Genomic DNA, 27,851 nt, shown 5'->3' with positions numbered 1-27,851 from the left:
ATCTATTAGAGCTATCAGAATAAGTGTACTTCCCCTCACAGAAAAAAATAACATGTCTGTCTATGCATTTGCATGTGTGCATGCAGGTATTAAAAGGAACCATACATAGCCTCCTTTTTTTTTTCATAGAGACATAGAATCAACCAGGTTGGAAAAGACCTTCAAGATCATCCAGGCCAGCCTAGCACCCAGCCCTATCCAATCAACTAGACCATGGCACTAAGTGCCTCATCCAGGCTTTTCTTGAACACCTCCAGGGATGGTGACTCCACCACCTCCCTGGGCAGCCCATTCCAATGCCAATCACTCTCTCTGCCAGGAACTTCCTCCTAACATCCAGCCTAGACCTGCCCCAACACAACTTGAGACTGCGTCCCCTTGTTCTGTTGCTGGTTGCCTGGGAGAAGAGACCAACCCCCACCTGGCTACAGCCTCTCTTGAGGTAGTTGTAAACAGCAATGAGGTCAGCCCTGAGCCTCCTCTTCTGCAGGCTGCACACCCCCAGCTCCCTCAGCCTCTCCTCACAGGGCTGTGTTCCAGGCCTCTCACCAGCTTTGCTGTCCTTCTCTGGACACGTTCCAGTATCTCAACATCTCTTTTGAATTGAGGAGCCGAGAACTGGACACAGCACTCAAGGTGTGGCCTGACCAGTGCTGAATACAGGGAAAGAAGAATCTGCCTTGTCCTACTGGCCACTCTCTTCCAGATCCAGGCCAGGATGCCATTGGCTCTCCTGGACACCTGAGCACACTGCCAGCTCATGGTGAGCTACTCTCTACCAGTACCCCCAGGTCCCTTTCTGCCTGGCTGCTCTCCAGCCTCTGTCCCCAGCCTGTAGCACTGCTTGGGGTTGCTGTGGCCAAGTGTAGAACCCTTCACATGGCCTTGTTAAATCTCATCCCCTTGGCCTCTGCCCACCCATCTAGCCTGGCAAGGTCCCTCTGCAGGGCTCTCCTACCTTCCAAACCAGGAGGGTAGGAGAGGCCTTCCTTCCACTCAGGAACTCAGAAAAACAGAATTTATGTTCAGATTGAAACAGATCAACAAATAAAATAAACAAAATCTGAACACAGAAAAGCAGAAACTGACTTATGTTAATAAAATAATTTTTTAAAAAAGATGGTATGGACAATTATCTTCATATGAAAAGAAAGCAATATGGGACCAAAAATTCAAGACCTATTGCCTGATTTGGCAGACAGTGGAGACACATCAGCAATAAAAATACTCAAGCACTTGCTAAGGCAACTTTGTACAAGCTGGTAACTAACTGCAGGCATTTCTCCAGCCCACCCTGAATAATTCTTGTATATTTTTGGTAGTTATGTCTGGTTTTATTTTTTGTAACTTTTAAGTTCTTAATTTCCAATTAGTTCAAATTCTACTGAAAATATATATATACATTAATTACATTTTGATTTGACACTTTGGATTACAATTTTTAGTACTTCTGGTTTTGCAGAAATGTTCTTTATGGAATGTAGTAATGTTACTACCTCATGCACAGCATTTCACCTTGGGTTGTTCTGTTTCTTAACGCAGTTTAGAAAGTATTTCTTGAGCTTTTGCCTGTCAGAAGTCTCACTACTCAGAGGCAGTTTCCACTATCACAAACCTCCTTTAAAAAACACAACCATGTCCCATGGAAGTTGTTACATAAAGTGAAGGCAAATGCTATCAACACCAAGGGAAGAGCATTATGGGTCCTCCACTGTAAAAAAAAGCCATTTCATCTGAAAAAAATGGATGGACCATACCCTCTGTATCAAATTCAAGATATCTTTTGCACTGGCAATTCCCTGCTGAGGAGATCATTTCCTTCAGAGGCAGGAATTTCTGCATTAGAAAAAGCCCACAGTCTCTAGGCAGTAGTATAACCTGTGGAACAGAAGAGAGTGTTCTCACTTTTAGAATGGTTTTGTGTCCTTCAACTCCTGTTATGCTGCCTACGTATAAATATGCATTAGTCTCACAGGCACCTGACTAGGAGCATTGGAAAGCAACACATTTTGTATTTTAGCAGTGCTTTGCAACTCTGTCTGGAATGCATAACCAGTGCAGAGGCAAAACTCTCACGGTCCCTTTAACAAAGGGCCTCTTACAGGTCCCTTCTTCCTCTGATTAGTAACCCAAACAAACAGCATTCCTCAGCTGGCTTGTTATGGCCTACTGGATAAACGCATGTTATTAGCTTTATCAAGAGTTTCCTTGTAGAGATAGCTGTGTAGCCATTTGTTCTTTTCCCATCAAAAATTATCACTGCAAAACCATCCAACAAGTAGCTTTTTTGCCATGTTTTGGTGCTTTAGACGTTTTAAGGAGACACACTGAATTTTACCTTTCTATTTTTAACCAGTGTTTAACCAAAGCAAAACGTATCTTTTCTCAGTATGAGCAAAGACATAGTCAAACAGCAATCTCTTGAAAATCAGGTCACCAGAAAGCAAGTGGTAAGGTTCTTCCCAGCTGATTATCCCAAGATTCAAACTGCCACTTCTTGGATTTGTGGCTTTAGAAAACATACATTAGTAAAACATTTAACATAATCTTTTGCATGACTTTCAAATCCTTTTCTCACTATTATCCTGCATAAAATTCAACCCTCACTCTGGGACCAATGGAAAATCAAAACAGAAGGCAGTTTCCAGGTCTTGTGTTCCCATCTGATTTACTTACAAGTAATTCATCCATACTGGTTTGGCATTTTTCTAGGTTGATCCTCTTTATTGCTACACGTTCTTGCCTAGGTTTGCATAGCGCTGCCTGGACAACTGCCGTAGCACCGCTACCTGGAAAAGGGCAGAAAAGAAACATGGGTTTAATATAACAGCAGTTTAAATCACTGACCAACATAAGAACCCCATACTGATGAAGATCTTGCAATCAGCTGTTTACCCTTCCTTGGTGCTTTTCCTACATGCATACCTTCCCATTAGTAGCAAGACAGCTTGCAACATTTCTCAGAGAAACCCCCCAATGTTTCTATTCTGTACTCCACTAAAACTTCCCAAGCTGACAGCTTAAACCAATGTGCTCATTTATCAGGTCACATCCACCACCTCAATGCATTTCATAGCCTGGGAAACATTACACTTTTGGTTTCAGACACATTAGTTTTAATCAAGAGCATGAATTGCACTGTTAACACAAGTCAACAGAGATGTGACAGATGTGCACTTTATCAAATCTTACTTCTTTCTGGTTTTCTGGTTAGCTCCTGCTGAACCAGGTTTTCATTCCCACTATGTGGTGAACAGAAAAAACAGCAAGACAATAATAGAATCAGAGAACAAACCAGGCTGGAAGAGACCTTCAAGATCATCCAGTCCAACCTAACAACCAGCCCGGTCCAATCAACTAGACCATGGCACTAAGCGCCTCATGCAGCCTTGAACACCTCCAGGGACAGTGACTCCACCACCTCCCTGGGCAGCCTATTCCAATGCCAATCATTCTCTCTGTGAAGAACTTCCTCCTAACAGTACGTGCCAAATCCATAGTTTCATCTGTTTTCCTGCCCCTTCTTACTGATTAGGGTAACATCTTACCAATAGCATGCCAGTTCTTGTAAAGAGCACAGAACACAAAGTATTGCATCAAAAGTAAGAAGATGGACATTGCTGAATGGGTCATCAACAAAAGTCAGCCATGCTTACTTGGCATGTAACTCACGTGTAGTCATACAACTGCACTGACAGCAAGGCATGGAACTGAACAGATTTTGGGGAAAGCATTAGAATAATTTGTAATTAGCACATTTTATTTGTGCACAGCAGGAGTATAATAAGGTCTTCTCGCTTCTTAATGGCTTTGGCCCTGGCACTAGTGCCTCACTAAATTAAAGAAATGATTGCAAGTAATCATAGAATCAAGCAGGTTGGAAGAGACCTCCAAGATCATCCAGGCCAACCTAGCACCAAGCCCTATCCAGTCAACTAGACCACGGCACCAAGTGCCTCATCCAGGCTTTTCTTGAACACCTCCAGGGATGGTGACTGCACCAATATTCAGAAAGAGCTCTGCAGATCTTGCTGCCACATCAAACACAGCACTGTGTGCTTCCTCAGACTAATTACATTGTGCTCACTCATGCAAAAATCTAAAATCCCCCAACGAGTAGCTTCTACCTTTAATTCTAAATATTTTAACATAAATTATGGATTTCTGCTAAGTTCTGAATTTGGCAACACGTTAGACTGGCTTCTTCATACACCACATCCTATTTATGCTCAGTAATTGGCATGTCCTTGATGAATATAAATTGTGAACAAAAAGCCTTTTGTTGTCAAGCTCTACAAATGTGGATTCAGTTACCAGCCGACTTAAGAACAATTGAGAGCTTTTCCCTCTGCACATCTGAAAACAGCATCAACAATACCTCATGACTGGAAGTTATTGTCTGTGTTTTAATTGCTATGTGCTTCGCTATTTTCACGCATTGTTTGTTCACATCACGTTTTCACTCAGATCACAAAGGTTTCTAACTTCATGTGTGAATTTCTTTACCAGATTCTGAGCTCATCTTCAGAAAAACAAAACAAACAAACAAAAAAAAAAAAGGTCTCCACAGGACTAACTCTCAACAGGACTAACTCTCAACAGGACTAACTAGACATGCTTCTGCAGGATGCGGTCACAGACAAATATTGACATGTCCTGTTCTGTCTGCTTACAGAACAAAGCCTTTAAAAATTTCAGTAATGTAAGCAATAAAAGAATCAAGAGAGTTTTTTAAAATTATATAAGACATTCCAAGGAAGAAACCACAAAGTCAGCTCAAGTAAGACTCATCTCCATCAGTTTAATGAAGTTCTCATTCAGTAGATATTGGGTTACAGAATCATAGAATCAACCAGGTTGGAAGAGACCTCCAAAATCACCCAGGCCAACCTAGCACCCAGCCCTAGACAGTCAACTAGACCATGGCACTAAGTGCCTCATCCAGGCTTTGCTTGAACACCTCCAGGGATGGTGACTCCACCACTTCCCTGGGCAGCCCATTCCAATGCCAATCACTCTCTCTGCCAACAACTTCCTCCTAACATCCAGCCTAGACCTCCCCCGGCACAACTTGAGACTGTGTCCCCTTGTTCTGTTGCTGGTTGCCTGGCAGAAGAGACCAACCCCCACCTGGCTACAACCTCCCTTCAGTAGTTGTAAACCTGAATAATCTTCAAGATTATTGCATTCAAACATCACTGCCAAGTCCACCAATAAACCAGAGAACTGTTTAGGTTCAAGAGGATATTCAAGATCATTGCATTCAACCATGAACCCAGCAGTGCCAAGTCTACCACTTAACCATGTTCCTAAGCACTGTATCTACATGCCTTTTAAATATCTCCAGTGATGGTGACTCCATCCCTTCCCTGGACAGTCTGTTCCAATGCCAGACAACCCCTTCTGTGAATATAATTTTCCTAACATCCAATCTAAACATGCCCTGGTGCAACTTGGGGTCATTTCCTCCTATCACAGAATGGTAGGGGTTGGAAGTGACCTCTAGAGATCTTCTAATCCAAACCCCTTGCTAATGCCTACATTAGGTTGCACAGGAATGCATCCAGCTGGGTTTTTAAAGTCTCCAGAGAAGGAGATTTCACAACATACTTGGAAGCCTACTCCATCTTTCTGTCACCTTCAAAGTAAAGTTTTCCTTATGTTTAGGTAGAATAGCTGTCCTATTGCTCATTCCTTGGGTGGAAAGACCAACAGCCATTTTGCTACAACCTCCTTTCAAATAGGGGAGACTTTACCACACTCTACGACTGAGCATCCTCTTCTCCGGGCTAAACAAACCTCATTCCCTCAACCACTTCTCATAGAATTTGCTCTCTAAATCCTTCACCAGCTTCATTGTTCCTCTTCAGACAAGCTCCAGCATCTCAATGTTCTTATTGTACTGAGGGGTCCAAAACTGAATACAGTATTCAAGGTGCCACCTCACTAGAGCCAAGTACAGGGAAGTGATCATTTCCCTACTCCTGCTGGCCACATAAGTTCTGACACCATGTCTTCTCCTCAGATAGAGATGACTTGCAATGGGATATTCTGCACCACAAGACCATGATGCACTGACAATGCAAAAAGATCTCTATGTTTAGAATAAAGCCAGTCCACTTAGTTTCTTCTTGCTCCTGCCCTCTTAATACTATATACAATGCAGTATTTTGATGGTAAAGGCAATCTGTGCCACTGACATTCTCAGTGAGATCTACACATAAAACCCATTTGAAGAAGTAGTTTCAGCTACTGAAGTAGGGGTGAAGCACTTGGTGGCTAAATGTCTCCTTCCTCTTAAAAGATGTTCCCCTCTACTCATCTGGCTCATAAGGTGAACAACCAGGGACAAAGACAAGGAAAATCTATAGCTTTTCCATCTGGTCAGAAGACTCTTTTTGTGTCAATAAAGACGTGACCTTCTCTAGTCTACTGAACAAATACAAATGCAAAGTGTTCCAGAGGAGGAGCTGTTATAAACAAGACTACCCAGATAATCATTTCAGCTGAGAGATAACATGAATATATAAGTAATTCACTATCATATAGTGGAAGAAAACTGTCGCAGACAACCATTTAGCATAACAAATTAGGGTCACTGAAAATGATTGCACAGAACAGATTACAGTTAACCATTCCTTATCAGAAGTCATGACTTCTTCAGATATGCTGAGTCTTATAAAGCCTTCAAAAGCCTCAGAGCAGAGAACATATTAACTACAGTACAATCAAGGCACAGACTGGTTTTAGCATCCAGCATCTGCTTAGATAAATGATAATGAAAGCTCAGCTTCAATAAAACACAAAATCTTTACATCCAGCTGTCTACTGTAAGAGAACAAAGGATTACCAGCAGCCAGATTCAAAACACCAGCTTTGTTAAGAATGATGGGCTTTGCCACCACTAGAAGTCATTCTCCTGCTACAGATTAAGTTTAATTTGCCAGCTTCAAAAATCAGCAGTGAAATAATGACATTTTTGTCTACATCATGATGCCTACTACTCCCATACACAACAGCAAGTCTGAGTTTCATTTTGTCTTCACATTTTTTGCTGCCATCCTTCCCTCTAGTGTAAGCAGCCAACCTGTTCCTTCATGCTGTGAACCAGGCACTCTGTGTCATTCTGCTCTCAGTGCAGCAAAGCCATCAGAACTGCTTTTAATTATGTGAATTCACACAATTGTGTGAGCTCTTCTCAAGAGCTATTACCTATGAATCATAGAATGATAGAATCAACCAGGTTGGAAGAGACCTCCAAGATCATCCAGTCCAATCTAGCATCCAGCCCTGTCCAGCCAACTAAACCATGGCACTAAGTGCCTCATCCAGTCTTTTCTTGAACACCTCCAGGGATGGTGTCACAACAGTTCTTCTGAATGGCTGGAGGAACAATCCAGGCAACTACAGGCCTATCAGTCTGACCTTGGTGCCGGGGAGGGTCATGGAGCAGATAACCTTGAGTGCAGCACATGCAGGACAACCAGATGATCAGGTCCAGCCACCAGGGGCATGAAGGGCAGTTCCTGCTTGACAAACCTGATGTCCTTCTATGACAAGGTGACCTGATTAATGGATGAGGGGAAAGCTGTGGATGCTGTTTGCCTGGATTTGACACACATGCTCCTGGAGAAACTGGCTGCTCATTGCTTGGATGGGTGGGAAAAACACTGCTTGGATTATCAAGCCTAAAGAGCAGTGGTGAATGGAGTTAAATCCAGCTGGTGGCCAGTCACAAGTGGAATTACCCAGGGCTCATTACTGGGAGCTCTTCTCTAACATCTTTATCAATGACTTGGACCAGCAGACTGAGTGGACTGTCAGTAAGTGTGCAAATGATACTAAGCTGAGAGGGAGTTGCTGATCTGCTTGAGGGAAGGCAGGCTCTACAGTGGGATCTGGACAGGCTGGATCCATGAGCTGAGGCTAACTGAATGAGATTCAACAAAGCCAACAACAACAACAACCCCATGCAACACTACAGGTTTGGGGAAGAGTGGCTGGAAAGCTGCCCAACAGAAAAGGATCTGGGGGTCTTGATCAACAGATGGCTGAATATGAGCCAGCAGTGTGCTCAGGTGGCCAAGAAAGCTGGTAGCATCCTGGTCTGTATCAGGAATAGTGTGACCAGCAGGAATGCAGAAGTGATTTTCCCCCTGTACTTAGTACTGGTGAGGCCACACCTTGAGTACTGTATTGAATTTTAAGCCCCTCACTACAAGAAAGACATTAAGGTGGGCAACAAAACTGGTGAAGGGTCTAGAGAACAGGTCATATGAGGAGCGGCTGAGAAAACTGAGATTGTCCAGTGCAGAGAACAGAAGGCTGAGGGGAAACCTTATTCAGAATCACAGAATCATGAAGGTTGGAAAAGACCTTTAAGATCATCAAGTCCAACCATAGCAGCCACTACACTGAAGCATCAGCACCTGCCAGCCTTTCCAAGCAGCCTGCAATGTCTGATGATTACTGTTATTAATCTCTACACTTGCATGGAGGCTGCACTGCAGTGGGTGGTTAGTCCTCCCTTCCTAGTAACAAGAAGAAATGGCCTCAAGTTGCACCAGAGGAGGTTTAGACTGGAGATTAGTAGAAACTTCTTGACTGAAAGGGTTATCAAACACTGGAACAGGCTTCACAGGAAGGTGGTTGAATCACCATTCCTGGAGGTGTATAAAAGATGCAGAAGTGTGGAGCTAAGGGATATCATTTAGCACCAGACTTTGTAGCATTAGATAATGATTGGACACAGATCTTAATGGGCTTTGCCAACCAAAATGACTCTATGATTCTAAGATACAATCTAATGACAGTTTTCTTCATTTCACTTCGCAGAAAGCGTGCAAACCCCCCCCAGAAATAGTACAAGGACCTATCAGAACTTAGCACTTTTCAGCTTGCTACAACACCATCAACATACTAAGATCAGATTGGAAAGCCCAAGGATGACAATTAACTATGTTTGGCCCATTTAAGTAAAGCTGGCAATAAGCACATGGTTTGGAAAGGAAGGAAATAAAAATAGAGACAATGCCCACTACCTCCAACCTCACAACTGTCCTCTCCTTTTACCACCCTGACTTCTCCTACAGAGTCCACCAAGTGCTGATGTTAAACCCTAGCCTGAGAGATCCTTTCTTCCCTGTCTTTGTCAGAGAGACTTTATTTAGTGCAACTCTGATGAAACAAGTAAAACAAGCTGCCAAAAACATAACTGCTCTCTTAACCACATGTCAGGAACAAGAACTTACAGGTGGACCAAGATCAGGTTCTGTTGAAGCTCAGTAGAAATAAAGCCACGTCTCACTACTAGACAGACACATTGTTATCCTATACACATTTGTTACATATTTTACAGTCTTGCCTTCCAAGCTACAGTAGTAAGTCAGTATCATAGAATCAGAGAATCAAACAGGTTGGAAGAGACCTCCAACATCATCCAGTTCAACCTAGCACCCAGCCCTAGACAATCAACTAGTCCATGGCACTAAGTGCCTCGGCCAAGCTTTTCTTCAACACCTTCAGATGGACAGCGACTCCACCACCTCCCTGGGCAGCCCATTCCAATGCCAATCACTCTCTCTGGGAAGAACTTCCTCCTGACATCCAGCCTAAACCCATCCCACCACAACTTGAGACTGTGTCCCCTTGTTTTGTTGCTGGTTGCCTGGGAGAAGAGACCAACCCCAGCTAGCTACAGCCTCCCTTCAGGTAGTTGTAGACAGCAATGAGCTCTGCCCTGAGCCTCCTCCAGGCTGCACACCCCCAGCTTCCTCAGCCTCTCCTCCAGGGCTGTGCTCCAGGCCCCTCACCAGCTTCGTCATCCTTCTCTGGACATGTTCCAGTATCTCAACATCTCTCTTGAATTGAGGAGCCCAGAACTGGACACAGCACTCAAGGTGTGGCCTGACCAGCGCTGAGTATGGGGGAAGAATAACCTCCCTTGTCCTACTGGCCAGACTGCTCCTGAGCCAGGCCAGGATGCCATTGGCTCTCTTGGCTACCTGGGCACGCTGCTGGCTCATCTTCAGCTACTATCTACCAGTACCCACAGGTCCCTTTCTGCCTGGCTGCTCTCCAGCTACTCTGTGCCCAGCCTGTAGAGCTGCTTAGGGTTGTTGTGGCCAAAGTGCAGAATTACCCAGGGCTCTCCTACCCTATCACAACTCCCTCACCAATGTTCCAAGCCAATACACAATATTTAGTGTAAAGTGTAGTCTTATCCCACTGTACTACCATCATCAGTGTTTAAAGTGACAACAACACAGCAGAAAAAACACAGATCTATCTGACAGCCTTGCAATTCATCACTTGAAAACTTAGAAATAAGAGAAGATAGATTAAAAAAAAAAAAACCAAAACAAAATACCAAAATAAATCCCAACCATGTTCCTGACCTTTATATAATAAGGTATTTACAAAGGAATTTGTCTTTTGGTTATGATAAAATGTTAAAGAAGTTGAGGTTCTTCTTTTACAAGTGCACCAGAAACAGACAGCAAACACAATGCCTCTCGTTTTGCCTGTCTTTGAGTAGGGAGCTGTACATATGCCAAACACACCCTGGCACTTCACACTAAAGGGAAGTGTATGTAGTAAAGGAAAGTGGAATGATGCCAAACAAGCAGGCAGTTTAACACACATTTTCGTGTCATCACCAAAATTATCTTTAAACTAAGTAGTCCATGGCCTTGAGTCCTCTTACATGCCAGTCCTAAAGCTCACAGAGAGCTTGCTATATTTCCAGATCTGGTATGAGAGCATCTTCCCATTCATTAGCAATCTACACCAAGGAAATGTCAGCACTACAGCAGGTAAGGAGAACCTAAACAAAAGCAGTCCACTCCCAGCAGGTGTTATCTTCTCCCTGACCTGTCATTTAAAATAGATGAGTCATCTAAATAAAGGAGCTGAAAGTGAACTGCAGCAACTCAAATTAGACTGCACCGGCAAGCCTTGCATTATAAGCACTACTCAAGACTAAATGTATTTGCTCTGCTCCACACCTCAAACACCTTCAAGAGAGGTGTTATTTTCAAGTGAAATGAAGTTTGTATGGAAAGAATCCACAACCATCACGACTTCAATATTTGCAATCACCAGAACTGGAATTTGTCATGTGATGCTGTGATAAGACTGGTGTGGCTGGTACTCCCTGCTCCTGATTGCTGGTAATGGGGTTAGCATAATTAACATCATTTTATAAGGCAGTCATTAACTGTGACCGAGTGGGTCAAATACTCATTCCCTTTCCCCTTCTACCAAGCCCTGAGAATGTCCTGTGAACCAAATGAAATGGATTTCTTCTTCCCATCTCTACTGGCCTCAAGATTCCTGATCACCAAGGCAGTTACTTCCTTCCTTACTGGTCTTGAAGGTCCCAGGTACTGAATTCACTCACAGAATCCAGTGCTTTGTGACCCTTACAGTAAAGAAGTTCCCCCTTGTGTTGAGGTGGAACCTCTTGTGCTGCAGCTTACACCCGTTGCTCCTTGTCCTACCACAGGGAGCAAGTGAGCAGAGCCTGTCCACTCCTCCTGACACCCAGCCCTCAGGTGTTCATAAACATTTGTTAAATCCCCTCTCAGTCTTCTCTTCTCCAGACTAAACAGCCCCAGGTCCCTCAGCCTCTCCTCATAAGCCATGCCCCCCAGTCCCCTCAGCATCTTTGTAGCTCTCTGCTGGATCCTCTCCAGCAGATCTGCTCTTTGAACTCTATCTTGTAACCAGTTCCTAATCCACCTCACTGTCTGCTCTTCACTCCCACACTTCCTGAGCTTGCTCATCACTCGAATATCATGGGAGTCAGTGTCAAAGGCCTTGCTAAGGTCAAGGTAGACTACATCCACTGGTCTTCCTCAATCTACCCTTTCAGTTATGTCATCCTAGAATGCTATAGGTTAGTCAAGCATGACTTCCCCTTGGTAAATCCATGCTGACTACTCCTGATAAGCCACTTAACTGAGCCACAGGTAACACTGGTACATGTGTAAGAGGTATCACAAGATGTCACACTAGCACACAAGACCAAAAAAGGGGCAAGAAAAGCTCTGAGGCACCAGAACCATTCTTCAGTTAACACTAGTCAAAGCTAACGCTGTAGTGTAACATCGTTATCAGATCTGCATTGGCTTCCTACAAAACGAAAGAGAATCCAGCTTCACTCACACTGGAAGTTTGTTTGGGAAAAGCAAACAGCAAGAGATGCAGCCAAAGAACTTGCAGCAAGCTTTTTCACCCACACTTCCGCTGCTCTTGCAGTACGGTTGGCAGCACAGCTGCTCTGCACAGACACTCGGCTGGCAGCTCCTGTTGTAGTCACACTGGAGTCATTGTGTGGTAAGGAGAAATGTGGATGTACTGTACTCCACGTGAATGAATACAACAAATCCCTACTCATCCTGCATTTTCCCAACAAAAGGCATGAAAAAGAGCTGAAGCAAAGGACACCACTTAGTTTATGAATGTTACCAACGCTAAAATGGGTTTTCTCTGCCATGTAATTATCCATTCAGCCCCACGATGTAGGTTGGATTTTCAGGTAATAAGGTCAACTTCTTTAGTCAGAATTTTTTTGAGTACAGTTGTACCCATAACTTGCACTCAACTTCACAGAAGCAAAAACCATACAAATGAACATCTGTGTAGTGTAGAGGCAGTTTCTTGTTGTTTTAATATGTTGCGGTTATGTAAATGACTACATCAACAACAGGTCTCAATTGTTGCAGCTTTTCATAGAATCATAGAATCAACCAGGTTGGAAGAGACCTCCAAGCTCATCCAGTCCAACCTAGCACCCAGCCCTAGACAGTCAAGCAGACCATGGCACTAAGTGCCTCATCCAGGCTTTGCTTCAACACCTCCAGGGACAGCGACTCCACCATCTCCCTGGGCAGCCCATTCCAATGCCAATCACTCTCCCGGTGAAGAACCTCCTCCTAACATCCAGCCTAGACCTCCCCCACCACAACTTGAGACTGTGTCCTCTTGTTCTGTTGCTGCTTGCCAGGCAGAAGAGACCAATCCCCACCTGGCTACAGCCTTCCTTCAGGTAGTTGTAGACAGCAATGAGGTCACCTCTGAGCCTCCTCTTCTCCAGGCTAAACAACCTTCCCCCTTTTTTTGTCTTGTGTGCTAGTGTGACATCTTGTGATACCTCTTACACATGTACCAGTGTTACCTGTGACTCAGTTAAGTGGCTTATCAGGAGTAGTCAGCATGGATTTACCAAGGGGAAGTCATGCTTGACTAACCTCATAGCATTCTAGGATGACATAGCTGAAAGGGTAGATTGAGGGAGACCAGTGGATGTAGTCTACCTTGACCTTAGCAAGGCCTTTGACACTGACTCCCATGATATTCGAGTGATGAGCAAGCTCAGGAGTGTGGGAGTGAAGAGCAGACAGTGAGGTGGATTAGGAACTGGTTACAAGATAGAGTTCAAAGAGCAGATCTGCTGGAGAGGATCCAGCAGAGAGCTACAAAGATGCTGAGGGGACTGGAGGGCATGGCTTATGAGGAGAGGCTGAGGGACCTGGGGCTGTTTAGTCTGGAGAAGAGAAGACTGAGAGGGGATTTAACAAATGTTTATGAACACCTGAGGGCTGGGTGTCAGGAGGAGGGGACAGGCTCTGCTCACTTGCTCCGTGTGACAGGACAAGGAGCAATGGGTGTAAGCTGCAGCACAGCCTCTCCTCACAGGGCTGTGTTCCAGGCCCCTCAACAGCTTCGTGAAGAACAGCAATTTAACAAAACAAACGCAGTATTGCCACTGAACTGTCATGAAGCTCTCTAGTACTGCAGCACTGAGCTACAAAGCATCTTTAGCTAGTTTACTCCAACAGAACATGTCTGCTAGAAGTCCATTGTAGCCACCTAATGCAGGAAAAAACTACCTATTTCTCATCCTGCTTCTCTTTAAGCAATGGAAGAGTTGGAGCAATGAAAATGCTATCACATCATTAAATTTTCATCAGGAGAGTCTAATTCTAATGAAGTTCCTATTATAGTCTGAAGGGGCTCAGAAACTGGAAGCACAAGACACCAACAGGAATAAATTATAAGTTTAAATTCAGTCCCTGTAATGTCTTTGGGGCAAAGAAGGGAGAAGGGAAAAGCAACTCTTTGGCTAAATTGTAATGCTTCCAATTCTGAATGTTTCCTCTCACAGGTTTAAGGCAATAGCTCAAGATTATGGATCTTGTTCACATTACTCTTACAAGACATAAATCATAATCAACAAGTAAACACAGAACATTTTTCTGTTCTAGTATACTTGGCACATAATTTGCTTACATCTATAATAATTACTTGTTCCCACTAAGAAAATCCCCAGATATTCAACACTGACCTTAACTTCCAAGACCTTTAAGTTCACACTACTTCTGAAAGCACAAAACATAGAAAAGCTTCCAACTTTCAGTCTGCCTCCACTCCTCCTTTCTCTCTATGTGTGATAGCTCAGCTGAAAAGCTATGTAACATAATCATTTTATCAGCCTTACCCTCAAATTTCACCTGTATTTTACTTCTGATCAGAATACCTCAGAGGCAGTTAGACAACCACAGGACTAATTAGGCTAATAAAACAATTCAGAAGCTGTTAGTCAGAAAGACAGAGGATTCACTGAGACAGTTAATTTATCATACTGAGGTTTCAACAACTTGTGGAGTAAAATCACATACCTAGTCAAATACCTAGGGACAAAGGAGTGGAAATATTACTCCATCAATGCCACAAACTTAATACTTCAACTAACAAAGAAAGAACACAGTTAAACTTCATTGCATTTGTCCGGGAAGGAAGCTGCAGGACTGTCACAAAAAGCAACTCTGGAAAACTCTGTTTGGCAGTTGTTCAGAGACACTCTTTATAAGCCCACCACCTTCACCAGCATTGTCAGCATCTGATCACTACCATGCAAACTTGCTACAAAACGGTCACCAGTCACCCAAAGTCTACCTAAATGCCAAGAAGCATGCACAGGCTCAGGGGTCACCTCACTGCTGCCTACAACTACCTGAAGGGAGGCTGTAGCCAGGTGGGGGTTGGTCTCTTCTGCCAGGCAACCAGCAACAGAACAAGGGGACACAGTCTTGTGTGTGTGGGAGGTCTAGGGTGGATGTTAGGTGGGGGAGGTCTAGGCTGGATGTTAGGAGGAAGTTCTTGACAGAGAGATTGATTGGCATTGGAATGGGCTGCCCAGGGAGGTGGTGGAGTCGTCGTCCCTGGAGGCATTGAAGCAAAGCCTGGCTGAGGCACTTAGTGCCATGGTCTGGTTGACTGGCTAGGGCTGGGTGCTAGGTTGGACTGGATGATCTTGGAGGTCTCTTCCAACCTGGGTGATTATATGATTCTATTATCAAGCTTCTTCCCATTTGCTGGTATCTCCCAACTATTTATTCTCTCCTGAAAGGCAACCAGCTCTCATCAAGAAACTCACTTGACAACAGTTTAAGAGAAAATTAGGTTCCTCCTGCAGTGTCAGGTACCACAAGATTGCTTGTTTCTCCCTCCATACTCTCCTTGTTTTTCTTCATTACTAATTCTGCTGTCTCAGGACAGGGTTTTTTTCCCACTTCCCCAGCCATTTTAGTTTAGCACTCCTAGTCTACCAGGCACATATTAAACATCACAGCCTGGTCTCCAGCCACTAGCAGTGTGCAGGAGGAAGCTGGTGGCAGGGAGAATAATGAGCTCCATTGCCACCACACAGCACCTCAGCAGATAAGAGAAAAAGACAGCAACCAAATGCCATAAAAGAAGGCAAGGGACAAGCATTCAAAATGTTGTAGCTGCTTCAGTCACAGAGTCAATTACACAACCACACAGAACCTAGAACAGTGAATACAGAGACTGAAGTGAGAAGGAAAAAGAAATGTTTTAAAGCAAAGTCTCTCAAGGGTTTTACACCAGCACTTTCTTATTCTGCCACTGCTGGATGATGAGATTCTTACAACCACAAGCTTCAACTATGCAACCTTTAAACACACCCAAAGACCCTCAAACTTAGCAAGAAAGAGTGAAATCTGGCAGAGCTGTCACGATGTCATCCTAGCAGCAAGGCTGTGCTGAAAAAGGTAGAAAGAAGTAGAATTCCACTTATTCAAAGCAGCTTATTTAATTCCACAGGGTAAGTTGGATCAAATTCTGTCAAGAGTCATTTTCTTTATGGAAAAAAATATGAAAAAAAAAAATTATTTTTAATTTTGGACACCAGGAAAAATTTCCTAGTGACATACTTATCTTTCAATTTCTGCAAGCATAGAATCATCAGAGAATCACAGAATCAACCAGGTTGGAAGAGACCTCCAAGATCATCCAGTCCAACCTAGCACCCAGCCCTGTCCAGTCAACCAGACCATGGCACTAAGTGCCTCAGCCAGGCTTTTCTTGAACACCTCCAGGGATGGCAACTCCACCACCTCCCTGGGCAGCCCATTCCACAGCCCATTCCAATGGCAGATTCCTTCTCTGTTGCTGCTGCTCAGTGGAATTCCAGCGAGTTCTACAAACCCCAGAAGTTAACAAGAGTAATTAACATAACTTGATTTTTAAAGCCCATTATTTAAACACCAAGAATTGGTATTTTGCTTGTTATTACTGATGACAGAGCCAGTTTCTATCTACTGCTGTCTTATAGTTCTGAATTACTTTGGAAGGGAGGAAAGAGGAAGATAGAAGGTACCAAAAAGATCACACAAAAAATGAAACACAGCCTACACTTGCTGCCACTGCCTCTGTCACCCACTTCTTTGCATGGAGATCTCCTTGGTTTTGTCCCCCAAGCAAGTCAGAACAGAGGTGGGTTTGTTTCCATTTAACAGAGAGAAACTCCATTTGACAAGATGATTCTGGAAAAAACAACTGGTCTCTGACCCAAGGGAAAGCAATTCTTCACTGAAATAAAAATTAAAGAAGTCCTAATGTTATTTCAGAGCAACACACAGAATCAGTCAGGTCGGAAGGGACCACAAGGATCAGCCAGTTCCAACCCCTCTGCCATGGGCAGGGATGCCCTACTCTAAAGCAGGATGCACACAGCCTCATCCAGCCTGGCCTTAAACACCTCCAGCAGTGGGCCCTCAACCACCTCCCTGGGCAACCCATTCCAGCCTCTCACCACTCTCACACTGAACAACTTCCTCCTCACATCCAGTCTGAACCTACCCATCTCCAGCTTTGCTCCATTCCCCCTAGTCCTGTAACTGCATGTTATACTTACAAAGTCCCTCCCCAGCTTTTTTTGTAGGCTCCATTCAGATACTGGAAGGCCACAAGAAGGTCACCTGGGAGTCTCCTTTTCTCCAGACTGAATAGCCCCAACTCTTTCAGTCTGTCCTCATAGCAGAGGTGTTCCAGCCCTCTGAGCATCCTCATGGCCCTTCTCTGGACATGCTCCAGCATATCCACATCCTTCTCGTAATGGAGGCTCCAGAACTGGATGCAGTGCTCCAGGTGGGGTCTCACCAGAGTGGAGTAGAAAAGGAGAATCACCTCTCACCCTGCTGGCCACACTTCTCCTGATGCAGCCCAGGCTCTGGTTGTCCCTCCGTGCTGCAAGTGCACACTGCTGGCTCATGTTGAGCTTCTCATCCAGCAGCACCCCCAAGTCCCTCTCCTCAAGGCTGCTCTCCAGCCAGTCCCTGCTCAGCCTGGATTTGTGCTTGGGATTGCCCAGACCCAGATGCAGGACCTTGCACCTGGTCTGGCTGAATGTCATGACATTGGCTTGTGCCCACCTCTCCAGCCTGTCCAGGTCCCTCTGGATGACATCCCTGCCCTCCAGCGTGACTGCTGCACCACACAGCTTGGTGTCAGCAGCAAACTTGCTGAGGCTGCACTCAGTGCCTCTGCCCATGTCACGGACAAAGATGCTGAACAAGACTGGTCCCAGGACTGATCCCTGAGGGACTCTGCTTGTCACTGGTCTTCACTTGGACATGGACCATGATCCAACCTAAAACTGTTCTCCCAGGTCTAGATTTGGCTCCTGCTAGCAAGGAACCCTGACAACACTAGCAGAAGCCCTGGTCTCAACTTTGAGGATACAAAGCCTTGCTGTTGTATAGGCTTAGTGATAACCAAAATCATGCAATCCCTTCACATTTCCATAAGACCACCAACAGAACTGCTCCTCTTGTGGCACTCAAGCAACTTCTGTGGAGTCAGAACTTTCCAGCTCTCAGAGGGTTTGCACCTTTTCTGTAGGAAGGACTTGGATGAGTAGAGGGAGAAAGAACAGCAACAGGAGGGTCAAGCACAAAGGAAATAAGTAGATCCCAAAAGGAGACAAGCATAGCATACTTGCTGTAAGTTATTCCATAGCACCAGCCAACTGCCTGATGTGTTATGTGCTCCTTTACCCTTCCAGTTAACAAATTAACTTTAAAGCAAACCTTATTTCCTAGTTACTTGCTGCTGTGACAAACCCAAAGCAAGTTATGCATTGTTTTCTTTATTTTTGTGACATTCAGGTTCTTGTAAAATGCAATTAACCTTCTTCCTGTCAAATCTGATTCCAATTGCATCAGTTACTTTGTTTTTAAGCTTTTGTCATGGAATCACTTACAAGCCCTAAGTTCCAAGAAGCAATGAAAACTACAGCTTTGTCTTCAATCGATGGTAGCCTTCTATGAACAGGTCACAACATTAATAGATGAGGGGTGAGCAACTGATGGCATTTACCTGGACCTGAGCAAGGCCTGTGACACTGTCCCACACCAAATCCTGGTCTCCAAGCTGGTGACACGTGGGTTTGATGGGTGGACCATGAGATGGATAAAGAACTGGCTTGATGGCCGCACCCAAAGTGTGGCTGTCAATGGGTTCATGTCCAAGTGGAGGCCAGTGACAAGAGGAGTCCATCAGGGATCAGTCCTGGGACCAGTCTTGTTCAACATCTCCATCAGTAGCATGGACAGTGGCATTGGGTGCATGAGAGCACTGAGGGCATCAGAGTGGTGAGAGGCTGGAATGGATTGCCCAGGGAGGTCATTGAGGCCTCATCCTCTGCTGGATGAGGCTGTGGCCAGCCTGCTCTAGGGTAGGGTAGGGTGCCCTGCCCATGGCAGGGAGGTTGGAACCAGATGATCTTTGTGGTCCCTTCCAATCCTGACTGATTCTATGATTCTACAATCTGGGATTTCTGATGCAGAAAGTTCATTTTCATTCAAAAAAGCCAAGACAGATCCCCCTCCCCCAATATCATTACTGTCATGTGGAGACAAGGAAGATAATTAACTACAGGCTCTGCACAGTCTCATTAGCTACACAGCATTGTGAGTGCTCTACAAGGTGCTTCTAGAATTGCACCATGGCCATCTTTACTCTGACTAATTAATTAACAGCCACTCCTTACAAAAATCCTAAATGGGGATTTAATATTCCTACAGTTTCATCAAATGGTTATTAGCTGACTGTAAATCTTGATAGATTTCTGAAATAATAAACTCTTCCTATCAAGGTACATATGTATTAAGTTATGATTCATTTTAACAAGGTTGTATTTTGCTTCCTGTGATCTCCACTAGTGAAAGAATTTTGTGCATGAAGTTAAATCCTAAGATTCAGTTTTGAAGTGTCCAGATCTGTGTCCAGTTCTGGGCTCCTCAATTCAAAAGAGATGTTGAGATACTGGAAAGTGTCCAGAGAAGGGCAACAAAGCTGGTGAGGGGCCTGGAACACAGCCCTGTGAGGAGAGGCTGAGGGAGCTGGGGGTGTGCAGCCTGCAGAAGAGGAGGCTCAGGGCTGACCTCATTGCTGTCCACAACTACCTGAAGGGAGGCTGTAGCCAGGTAGAGGTTGGTCTCTTCTGCCAGGCAACCAGCAACAGAACAAGGGGACATAGTCTCAAGTTGTGGTGGGGGAGGTCTAGGCTGGATGTCAGGAGGAAGTTGTTGTCAGAGAGAGTGATTGGCATTGGAATGGGCTGCCCAGGGAGGTGGTGGAGCAACTGTGCTTGGAGGTGTTGAAGAAACACCTGGCTGAGGCACTTAGTGCCATGGTCTAGTTGATTCGATAGGGCTGGGTGCTAGGTTGGACTGGATGATGTTGGAGGTCTCTTTCAACCTGGTTGATTCTCTGATTCTATGGACAATACACTTAGGCTGCTGCAGTAACTTTTAAGATTGAAAAGAGGCAAATTTTCTTTTGAAGCAGCATAAAAGCAGGCACATGTTCCTCTTTATACAAAGTTTCAGTATAAAGATCTTTGGCAGAATAGTAAGTATTATTTATTAAAAAATATATGGCTTCATATGCCAGAAATGGAGGATGTTTGGAATTGAATCTCTGCAAGAGCAAATATCAAAGTTTACCATAACTTTAATTGCTACTATTTCACTGAGCACAGCCTGCTCTAATTTGCACCTTATACACAAATACTACTGCATAAGGAAGTCCTTCGACTTCATTTTTCCCCACTCAAAAAGACACATTCTCATTAAGCAAAGGGGTAAAAAAGTTGAAGAGTGAATGGAACACAAGCCTATGATTAACAAAGCAACAGAGTACTATAACTTTACTGTTAACTACAGAGAGGCTTTTAAAAAGTGCAGACCACACTCACAGACTTGAACATCAGCTTCTGAGCATCACAATCAGAAACCTTGTGATGGTTTGGGTGTTACCCACCCCCCCATACTTTGGAAATCACCCAGGCTAGACTCAGCAGCTCTGGAAATTGAATGAGGCTTTATGTTTACAGCTTAGCACAACATACAAACAGGTATTTACAATATAAACAAATATAGACAGAAATACACAAGTTAAAAAGTAGTACAGAAACACAACAGCCGTCCCAGAAACCACAGTCCTCAGGAGGGGCTCTCAACTGCCCTTCCACCTTCCTCCACCTTACCCAAGGTCTTGCCTTATGCCCAAGGAAGATTGGAGGGTCAGCCAGGGGAGTTAGGAAGCAAGTGGATTAGTCACAAAGATGGCAGGTTAGGTTAGAGAGAGAAGTTCAGCCCAAAGCCAAGACAGTGACTCTGTTATCTATATTTACATTCTTGTTCTTATACATCTCAGCAAGTCTATGAGAGCAGAAGATATCAGCACTGTTTCCTTCTTACAGCCTGTAATCTAATTCTTCTCACCAAAACATTCTAGCTAGGTTCAAACTAGCACAGACCTCTATACAGAGTGAAATATCTCTGATAACAATAAACACAGCAAAGAGTCATTATGAAAAGACATGAAGCAAAGGAGTAAAAAAGAGATTCTGCACAAGCACCAAAAGAGAACCCAGTGGCTCACAGGCTACTTAGAGTAAGAACTGTAAAATCGACAGAATGGTCTCTAATGGTAACCTATCCTACTCAAATTCCCAACATATTTGACTTAGCAACACTGCACCTAATGAAGTGATCACAGAATCAACCAGGTTGGAAGAGACCTCCAACATCATCCAGGCCAACCTAATACCCAGCCCTATCGAATCAACCAGACCATGGCACTAAGTGCCTCAGCCAGGCTTTTCTTCAACACCTCCAGGGATGGTGACTCCACCACCTCTCTGGGCAGCCCATTCCAATGCCAATCACTCTCTCTGCCAACAACTTCCTCCTAACATCCAGCCTATACTTCACCCCGCACAACTTGAGACTGTGTCCCCTTGTTCTGTTGCTGGTTGCCACCACAAGCTATTTTTTAACCCAAATTCAGAAAGGCAAAACTAGATGACAACTTAGTTCAACTAAGGCTAGCTTTTTAATGAGCTGCAGCCAATACAGATAATCCATCATGTAGCAGTAACCCTTTCTTTCCCAATTAATTAATTCTGGCTGGTTTGCAGCCAAATTAATTTTCCAAGTGGGTTGCATCAGAAGAGATGAAAATATGATTTTATAATGAAAGCTAGCACCCAGCCTAATCAAAAGATAATCCACTGCTTTTCCATCTCAAGAATCTCCCTCCCACAATTATCAGTGCAAGCTGACAAACATTAACTTGCATCTGGCAGGGGAACATTGACTTCACTGTAGTTTTCCAAAAAACAACCAGCAGAGCCACTTCTTCATAGAATAGAATCAGCCAGGTTGGAAGAGACCTCCAAGATCATCCAGTCTAACCTACCACCCAGCCCCATCCAGTCAACTAGACCATGGCACTAAGTGCCTCATCCAGGCTTTGCCTGAACACCTTCAGGTACGGCGACTCCACCACCTCCCTGGGCAGCCCATTCCAATGGCAAATCACTCTCTCTGGCAACAACTTCCTCCTTTTTACCTGTCTTGTTCAACATCTTTGTCAGTGACATGGACAGTGGCACTGAGTGCACCCTCAGCAAGTTTGCTGCCCACACCAAGCTGTGTGGTGCAGCAGACAGGCTGGAGGGAAGGGATGCTGTCCAGAGGGACCTGGACAGGCTGGAGAGGTGGGCATGAGCCAACCTCATGAGGTTCAACAAGACCAAGTGCAAGGTCCTACAGCTGGGTTGGGGCAATCCCAAGCACAAATCCAGGCTGAGCAGGGACTGGCTGGAGAGCAGCCTTGAGGAGAGGGACTTGGGGGTGCTGCTGGATGAGAAGCTCAACATGAGCCAGCAGTGTGCACTTGTAGCCTGGAGGAACAACCAGAGCCTGGGCTGCATCAGGAGAAGTGCGGCCAGCAGGGTAAGGGAGGTGATTCTCCCCCTCCACTCTGATCTGGTCAGACCCCACCTGGAGCACTGCATCCAGTTCTGGAGCCCCCACTACAAGAAGAATGTGGATTTGCTGGAGCGTGTCCAGAAACAGGCCACAAGGATGCTCAGAGGGCTGCAGCACCTCTGCTATGAGGACAGACTGAAAGAGTTGGGGCTGTTTAGTCTGGAGAAGAGGAGGCTCCAAGGAGACCTTCTTGTGGCCTTCCAGTATCTGAAGGGGGCCTACAAAAAAAGCTGGGGAGGGACTTTTCAGGATGTCAGGGAGTGACAGGACTAGGGGGACTGGAATGAAGCTGGAGATGGGTAGGTTCAGACTGGATGTGAGGAGGAAGTTGTTCAGCATGAGAGTGGTGAGAGCCTGGAATGGGTTGCCCAGGGAGGTGGTTGAGGGCCCACTGCTGGAGGTGTTTAAGGCCAGGCTGGATGAGGCTGTGGTCAGCCTGCTTTAGGGCAGGGTGACCCTGCCCATGGCAGAGGGGTTGGAACTAGATGATCCTTGTGATCTCCTCCAACCCTGACTGATTCTATGATTAAAACCCTATGCACATTAAAATCTAATGCACATTTTAACTTAATGTATCAAAATCATAGAAAGAGATCTGCCAGGTCTTCACTAAATTAAATCCAGTTCTCCCTTAACAGCAATTACAGTTCTTATCTCTGTAACTCCTACCAGAAGATTGGCTTGGATCTTCCTGCTCTAAGTTGGGAATTCATTTTTAACATACAAAATGAGTATGTATATGGACAGCTTCTATCAGTCTGAATTAATGTAAGAATTGCTTCTTCACTGTCTAACCTACATATGCACAGATAGCCATCAGAATACTTTCTTCCTGCTCCAGAAATGATTTCTATAAAGGCATTAACAGGAAGAGCCTCCTACTTGCATCAGATCTATCCATTACGCAGCCATGCAGCAAGTCAAACAGGGAACCTGATACAACAGAAAACTAACCCAGCACAATAACTACTTCTCTGTCAGATCAATGCAATCCTTTCAACAGCTGCATGTTAGAGCTGATTAAATGTATCATGAAACTGCACACCAAGAGTTCACAAAGGACTGGCTAACCACCTGAAATAGAAAGTAAACATGAATTAGTATCTCTCATGAAGTACTCCTTAAAGCCAGCATTTTCTCTCTGACAGGCACTTGAATATCCCAATCGTCACAAAGGAAGCAACAAACAGAGAAGAAAAAATGACCTCTATCATTTGAAGGCCATATTATGTGGCCTTGGTTTTCAAAATAGCATTTGGCTAGACACAGAATAAGGTAAATTCACATTCTCACACAGAAAAAAAAAGCATCTTCTCCAATACACAGGAAGAAGACAGTCCACGGGATTAAATGATTTTCACTTCATGCCCACCACCAGAACTTTTAATTGCCCTCTAAAGCAGGCCACTGAAGTCATTCTACATCTTATCTGTTTACTATACAATATAAAACCTGCCCTGTTGGAGAAGTGCTGCAATAAACCATTCTGGTGTACCTCATCTTGTGCACCTTTCCTCTTGCAAAGCCACTGAAGATGCGTCAATATGCTCTATTTTTCTCACTTAATTGGCAAAGAACTGTTGCAACTGAATCAGCTCCAGAAGATGCTACCCAACTCCTTAGGGTGAGATATGCAGTGCTTTCTAGAGGTGAAGGGCTTTGTATCAGCAAGTGGTAACTATTCATGTTCACAGTGCAATTAACCCCGGCACGGTTGATGCAAAAGGATATAAACTGATGCTGAATCAAGTTCAGCTTCTCTCCCGGGTATAGAAGAAAATGCTTTAAGAGTCCCTCACCAGGTTCATTAAAAGCAACAACATTCATCCAACATCTCACAGAATTTATAAGGGGAATGAAGGGTGAGGAAGTGGGGTGAGGTATGTTTGGTTATTTTTGTACTGTTTGTAATAGCACTGAGAGTAACCTTAATCTCATAGTGGGTCTCCTATAAATTAAGACAATAAATATAAGGCATCAATGCAAAGAAGGCATATTTGACTAAGCACAAGATTTTTAAGTCAAGTGGTATAAACTAAATCACAGGATTACAGGATGATGTTAGGTTTTGGAAAGGACCCAAGGAGATCATTGAGTCCAACCCCCCTGCCAGAGCAGGATAATACTATCTAGCACAGATCACAGAGGAACACATCCAGACAGGCCTTGAAAGGCTCCAGAGAAGGAGACTCCACAACCTCTCTGGGAAGCCTCTTCCAGCGCTCTGTGGCCCTTACAGTAAATAAGTTCCCCCTTGTTTTGAGGCAGAATCTCTTGTGCTGCAATTTACACCCATTGCTCCTTGTCCTATCACAGAGAGCAAGTGAGCAGAGCCTGTCCCCCCACACCTGGCAGCCTTCAGATACTTATAAACATTTATCAAATCCCCTCTCAGTCTTCTCTTCTCCAGACTAAAAAGCCCCAGGTCCCTCAGCCTCTCACAAGCCATGCCCTTCAGTCCCCTCATCATCCTTGTAGCCCTCTGCTGGATCCTGAATTTCAGAGAAAGTCATCTAAGCAACCTAAGCTTAGCAAAATTCAGACAAGTTCAGTGTAGTGTCCAAGAAACTGACTCAATATCATAATCCAACCTCCATTTCCTCACCAGGCATTGTATTTTAGTTGAAGAAACAATATAAACATTTAATAGCCCCAGTAGGTAACTAGCAGTCAGCACCTACCTGTACAACAGATGTATGCTTATGGGTGCACGTTTAGAAATGTGTTTTACAGATCAGAAGATACAAGCCTTTAAGTGGAAACAAGAAAGTGGAAAGGAGTTTCTCACCCAGGCATTCTACAGGTACTGCAACAGAAAATCACTATTGAAATGACTCAGGTCACACTCTAGACAAGGATTAATCCAAAACCTTCGTGGCCTTTTTCACTTTGGAAGAGGGATTTACACCTCAGCAAAGATATAGCTTACACTAGAAGAATTGCTTCTACTTGGCTAATTTAAACCAATACCCCAGACTAAGTCAAATTCCTCTGGCCAGTAAATTCATGGCATGGCAGAAGGCCTCTACTAGCAGCATTCAATTGATGCTGAGCACCAGTCTGGTCCAGGCTAGCCACCTCAGGGGACATGAACCCTTCACCCCTCCTTAGTCCCTTGTTACAGCCTAGAAAGTGCAAAGAGAAACACCACCTGTGCTAACAAAAGCTATCCTGTTTTAAGGAAGTTTTAAGGAAACCTTTTGTTTCTGCCCGTGGAAAATAAAGCTTAATGTCAGAGAACTTGCAATCCAGATGAGTAGCACACAGTTCTGGTTGCCAGCAGCCTGACAACAGCCAGCGATCAGTGTGTAATACTGAAGATAAGGAAGAGCATCAGCAGGCAAGACTCAAGGACTTTAAGTGTCTTCATTCATAAGGAATCGCAATCACAGTCTTAGAGCTGGCCTTGTTCATCTGCAGTATTTGCTAGAGGTCTAAAACGCCACATACAAGGAAGTTTTCCCAAAGTAGTTTACTAGCAACAAGCAGCATCTAGGTCAAGAGACGAACAACTTTCCGTCACACACACTGCCAACAGTCACCTTTCCATACAGCAAAATTCAAACCGACCCGGCTCAAACGCAAGGCACGGAGAGTGAACACAGCTCATCCGCGTTAGCTGGGTGTGAACAAAGCGCTGAAGCACACTACCGCAACAGCCCTGCTCCCAGGGCCCTGGGGAGGGGGGCACTACATGGGTTAAACCTCACACGGCAAAGCGGGACACGAGCAGGCTGGCTGGGGCGAAAGGGAGCTGCGATCCCCCGCCGGCCTTACGGCACAGGGGCTGGGCCAAGGGGCACAAGGGGAGAGAGGCAAGATTAAACTGTGAGGGAGAAAAGGGTTTTCAAGATTAAACTGTGAGGCAGAAAAGGGTGTTTTGTTTTTTTTTTTAATATATATATAGTGTTAAACTAACTATCTAAATAAAAGGAAGTCACCGCGACAGCAGCAGATCTAGGGGTGAGATTTACCTCCCTCAATGAACCACCGGAAAAATGCAGAGTAATCTAAGGGGATGCTTGCACATGTGTGCACCTACAGACCGGCGCACGCATACAAAGCACAGGCAGAACATGTGCAGAGTTGCCGGGGTCCCGGCACAAACCCACAGGTTAGGGCTCAGGCTCAAGCGGCGGCGGCCACCAGTGCAGCAGGTGACGATGCACTACGGGATAACAGCAGCAGCAGCATCGGGCGGGGCGCGGCGGGTTCTAGAAGGAGCCGCCGCCCCCCGGGGCCGCGCCGCCCGCCCGCTGTCGGGCGGATAAAGTTTGCAGCAGCCGGCGGCGGCGCCACTGCAGTGCTGGGCGCATCCGCCGCATAAGTGAGCCCCAGCCTGCGGGAGGACGAACGCCGGTAGGCCTAGAGCCGGCTGCCGCCGCGGCATCCCCTGCCTCCGCCCTGCAGCAGCCCCCGTCGCCCTCCCCGCTCTCTCGCTCTACTGACCGATAACCTCCTGCAGCTCGTAGGCGTCCCTGCAGATGGGCCAGCCGACGGCCGGGGCGGTGGGCGCGGGCGCCGGCTGGGGCTGCTGGACGTGTACCGGCGAGTCGCCTTGCTCCGCCATGATGCTGCTGGAGCGCCCAGGCACCCGACGACCTTCTTCAAACTTCCCTTCCAGCAACACCTTTCGGCCGCGCTCCCTCCCTCGCTCCCCGCGCAGCCGGGCGCCCGGCGGAGGGAGGAGGCAGGGCACGGAGGGGGAGGAGGCAGAGGCGGGCGCCGCCGCCGGCCCCGGCCGCTCGCCCCCGGCGCTGAGGGGAGAGCGGCGTTTGGGCCTCGCAGCACCCGGCCGGTGTCGGTGCGCGGCGCCGGCAAAGCCTTCGCTCGAGGGGTGTGCGTGGACTCTGGCGGTGGTGCGACCCCGCTAGCCCTGGGGACTTGCCGCCTTCCCCAGCGTCCCAGCCTGCCGGCTGGCTGCATCTCCGCCCATCTTCCTTCCCCTCTCATCCCGCAACACTGTGTGAGACTCCCCGCGGATGGAAACGCTGCGAGGCCCTGTAAAGGGCAGCGGGATGAACCTGTGCAGGCCACGGCCCTGTCAGCAGGGCGCTGGGCGCCTCGCCGGCCGCCGCCAGGGCTGAGCGCAGGGGCCGGGGAAGAGCTTGAAGCAAGTCCCATGGCATGGCGGGGATGCTGGAAAGCACCTGTGAGGGCGGTAACAAGCCCTCGGGCATCTCGGGCACACAGCCCTCG

The 27,851-nt window shown here is 45.7% G+C and overlaps 1 protein-coding gene across 1 annotated transcript in view; it reads right to left on the bottom strand.

Moving 5' to 3' along the window:
• STK39 (serine/threonine kinase 39) overlaps positions 1-27,612 on the bottom strand; it is a 117,299-nt gene extending 89,687 nt beyond the window's left edge. Inside the window, 3 exon segments of the mRNA XM_064163611.1 lie at positions 2,677-2,789; positions 27,102-27,296; positions 27,299-27,612. Of these exon segments, the coding sequence (XP_064019681.1) occupies positions 2,677-2,789; positions 27,102-27,296; positions 27,299-27,605 (615 nt within the window). The 5' untranslated portion in view covers positions 27,606-27,612.
• Positions 27,613-27,851: the final 239 nt, after the last annotated feature.

The sequence above is a fragment of the Pogoniulus pusillus genome, chromosome 2, assembly GCF_015220805.1.
Source record: "Pogoniulus pusillus isolate bPogPus1 chromosome 2, bPogPus1.pri, whole genome shotgun sequence".
Taxonomy (NCBI): domain Eukaryota; kingdom Metazoa; phylum Chordata; class Aves; order Piciformes; family Lybiidae; genus Pogoniulus; species Pogoniulus pusillus.
The sequence above is the reverse complement of the archived record's forward strand: the minus strand, read 5'-3'. Positions and strand labels throughout refer to the sequence as shown.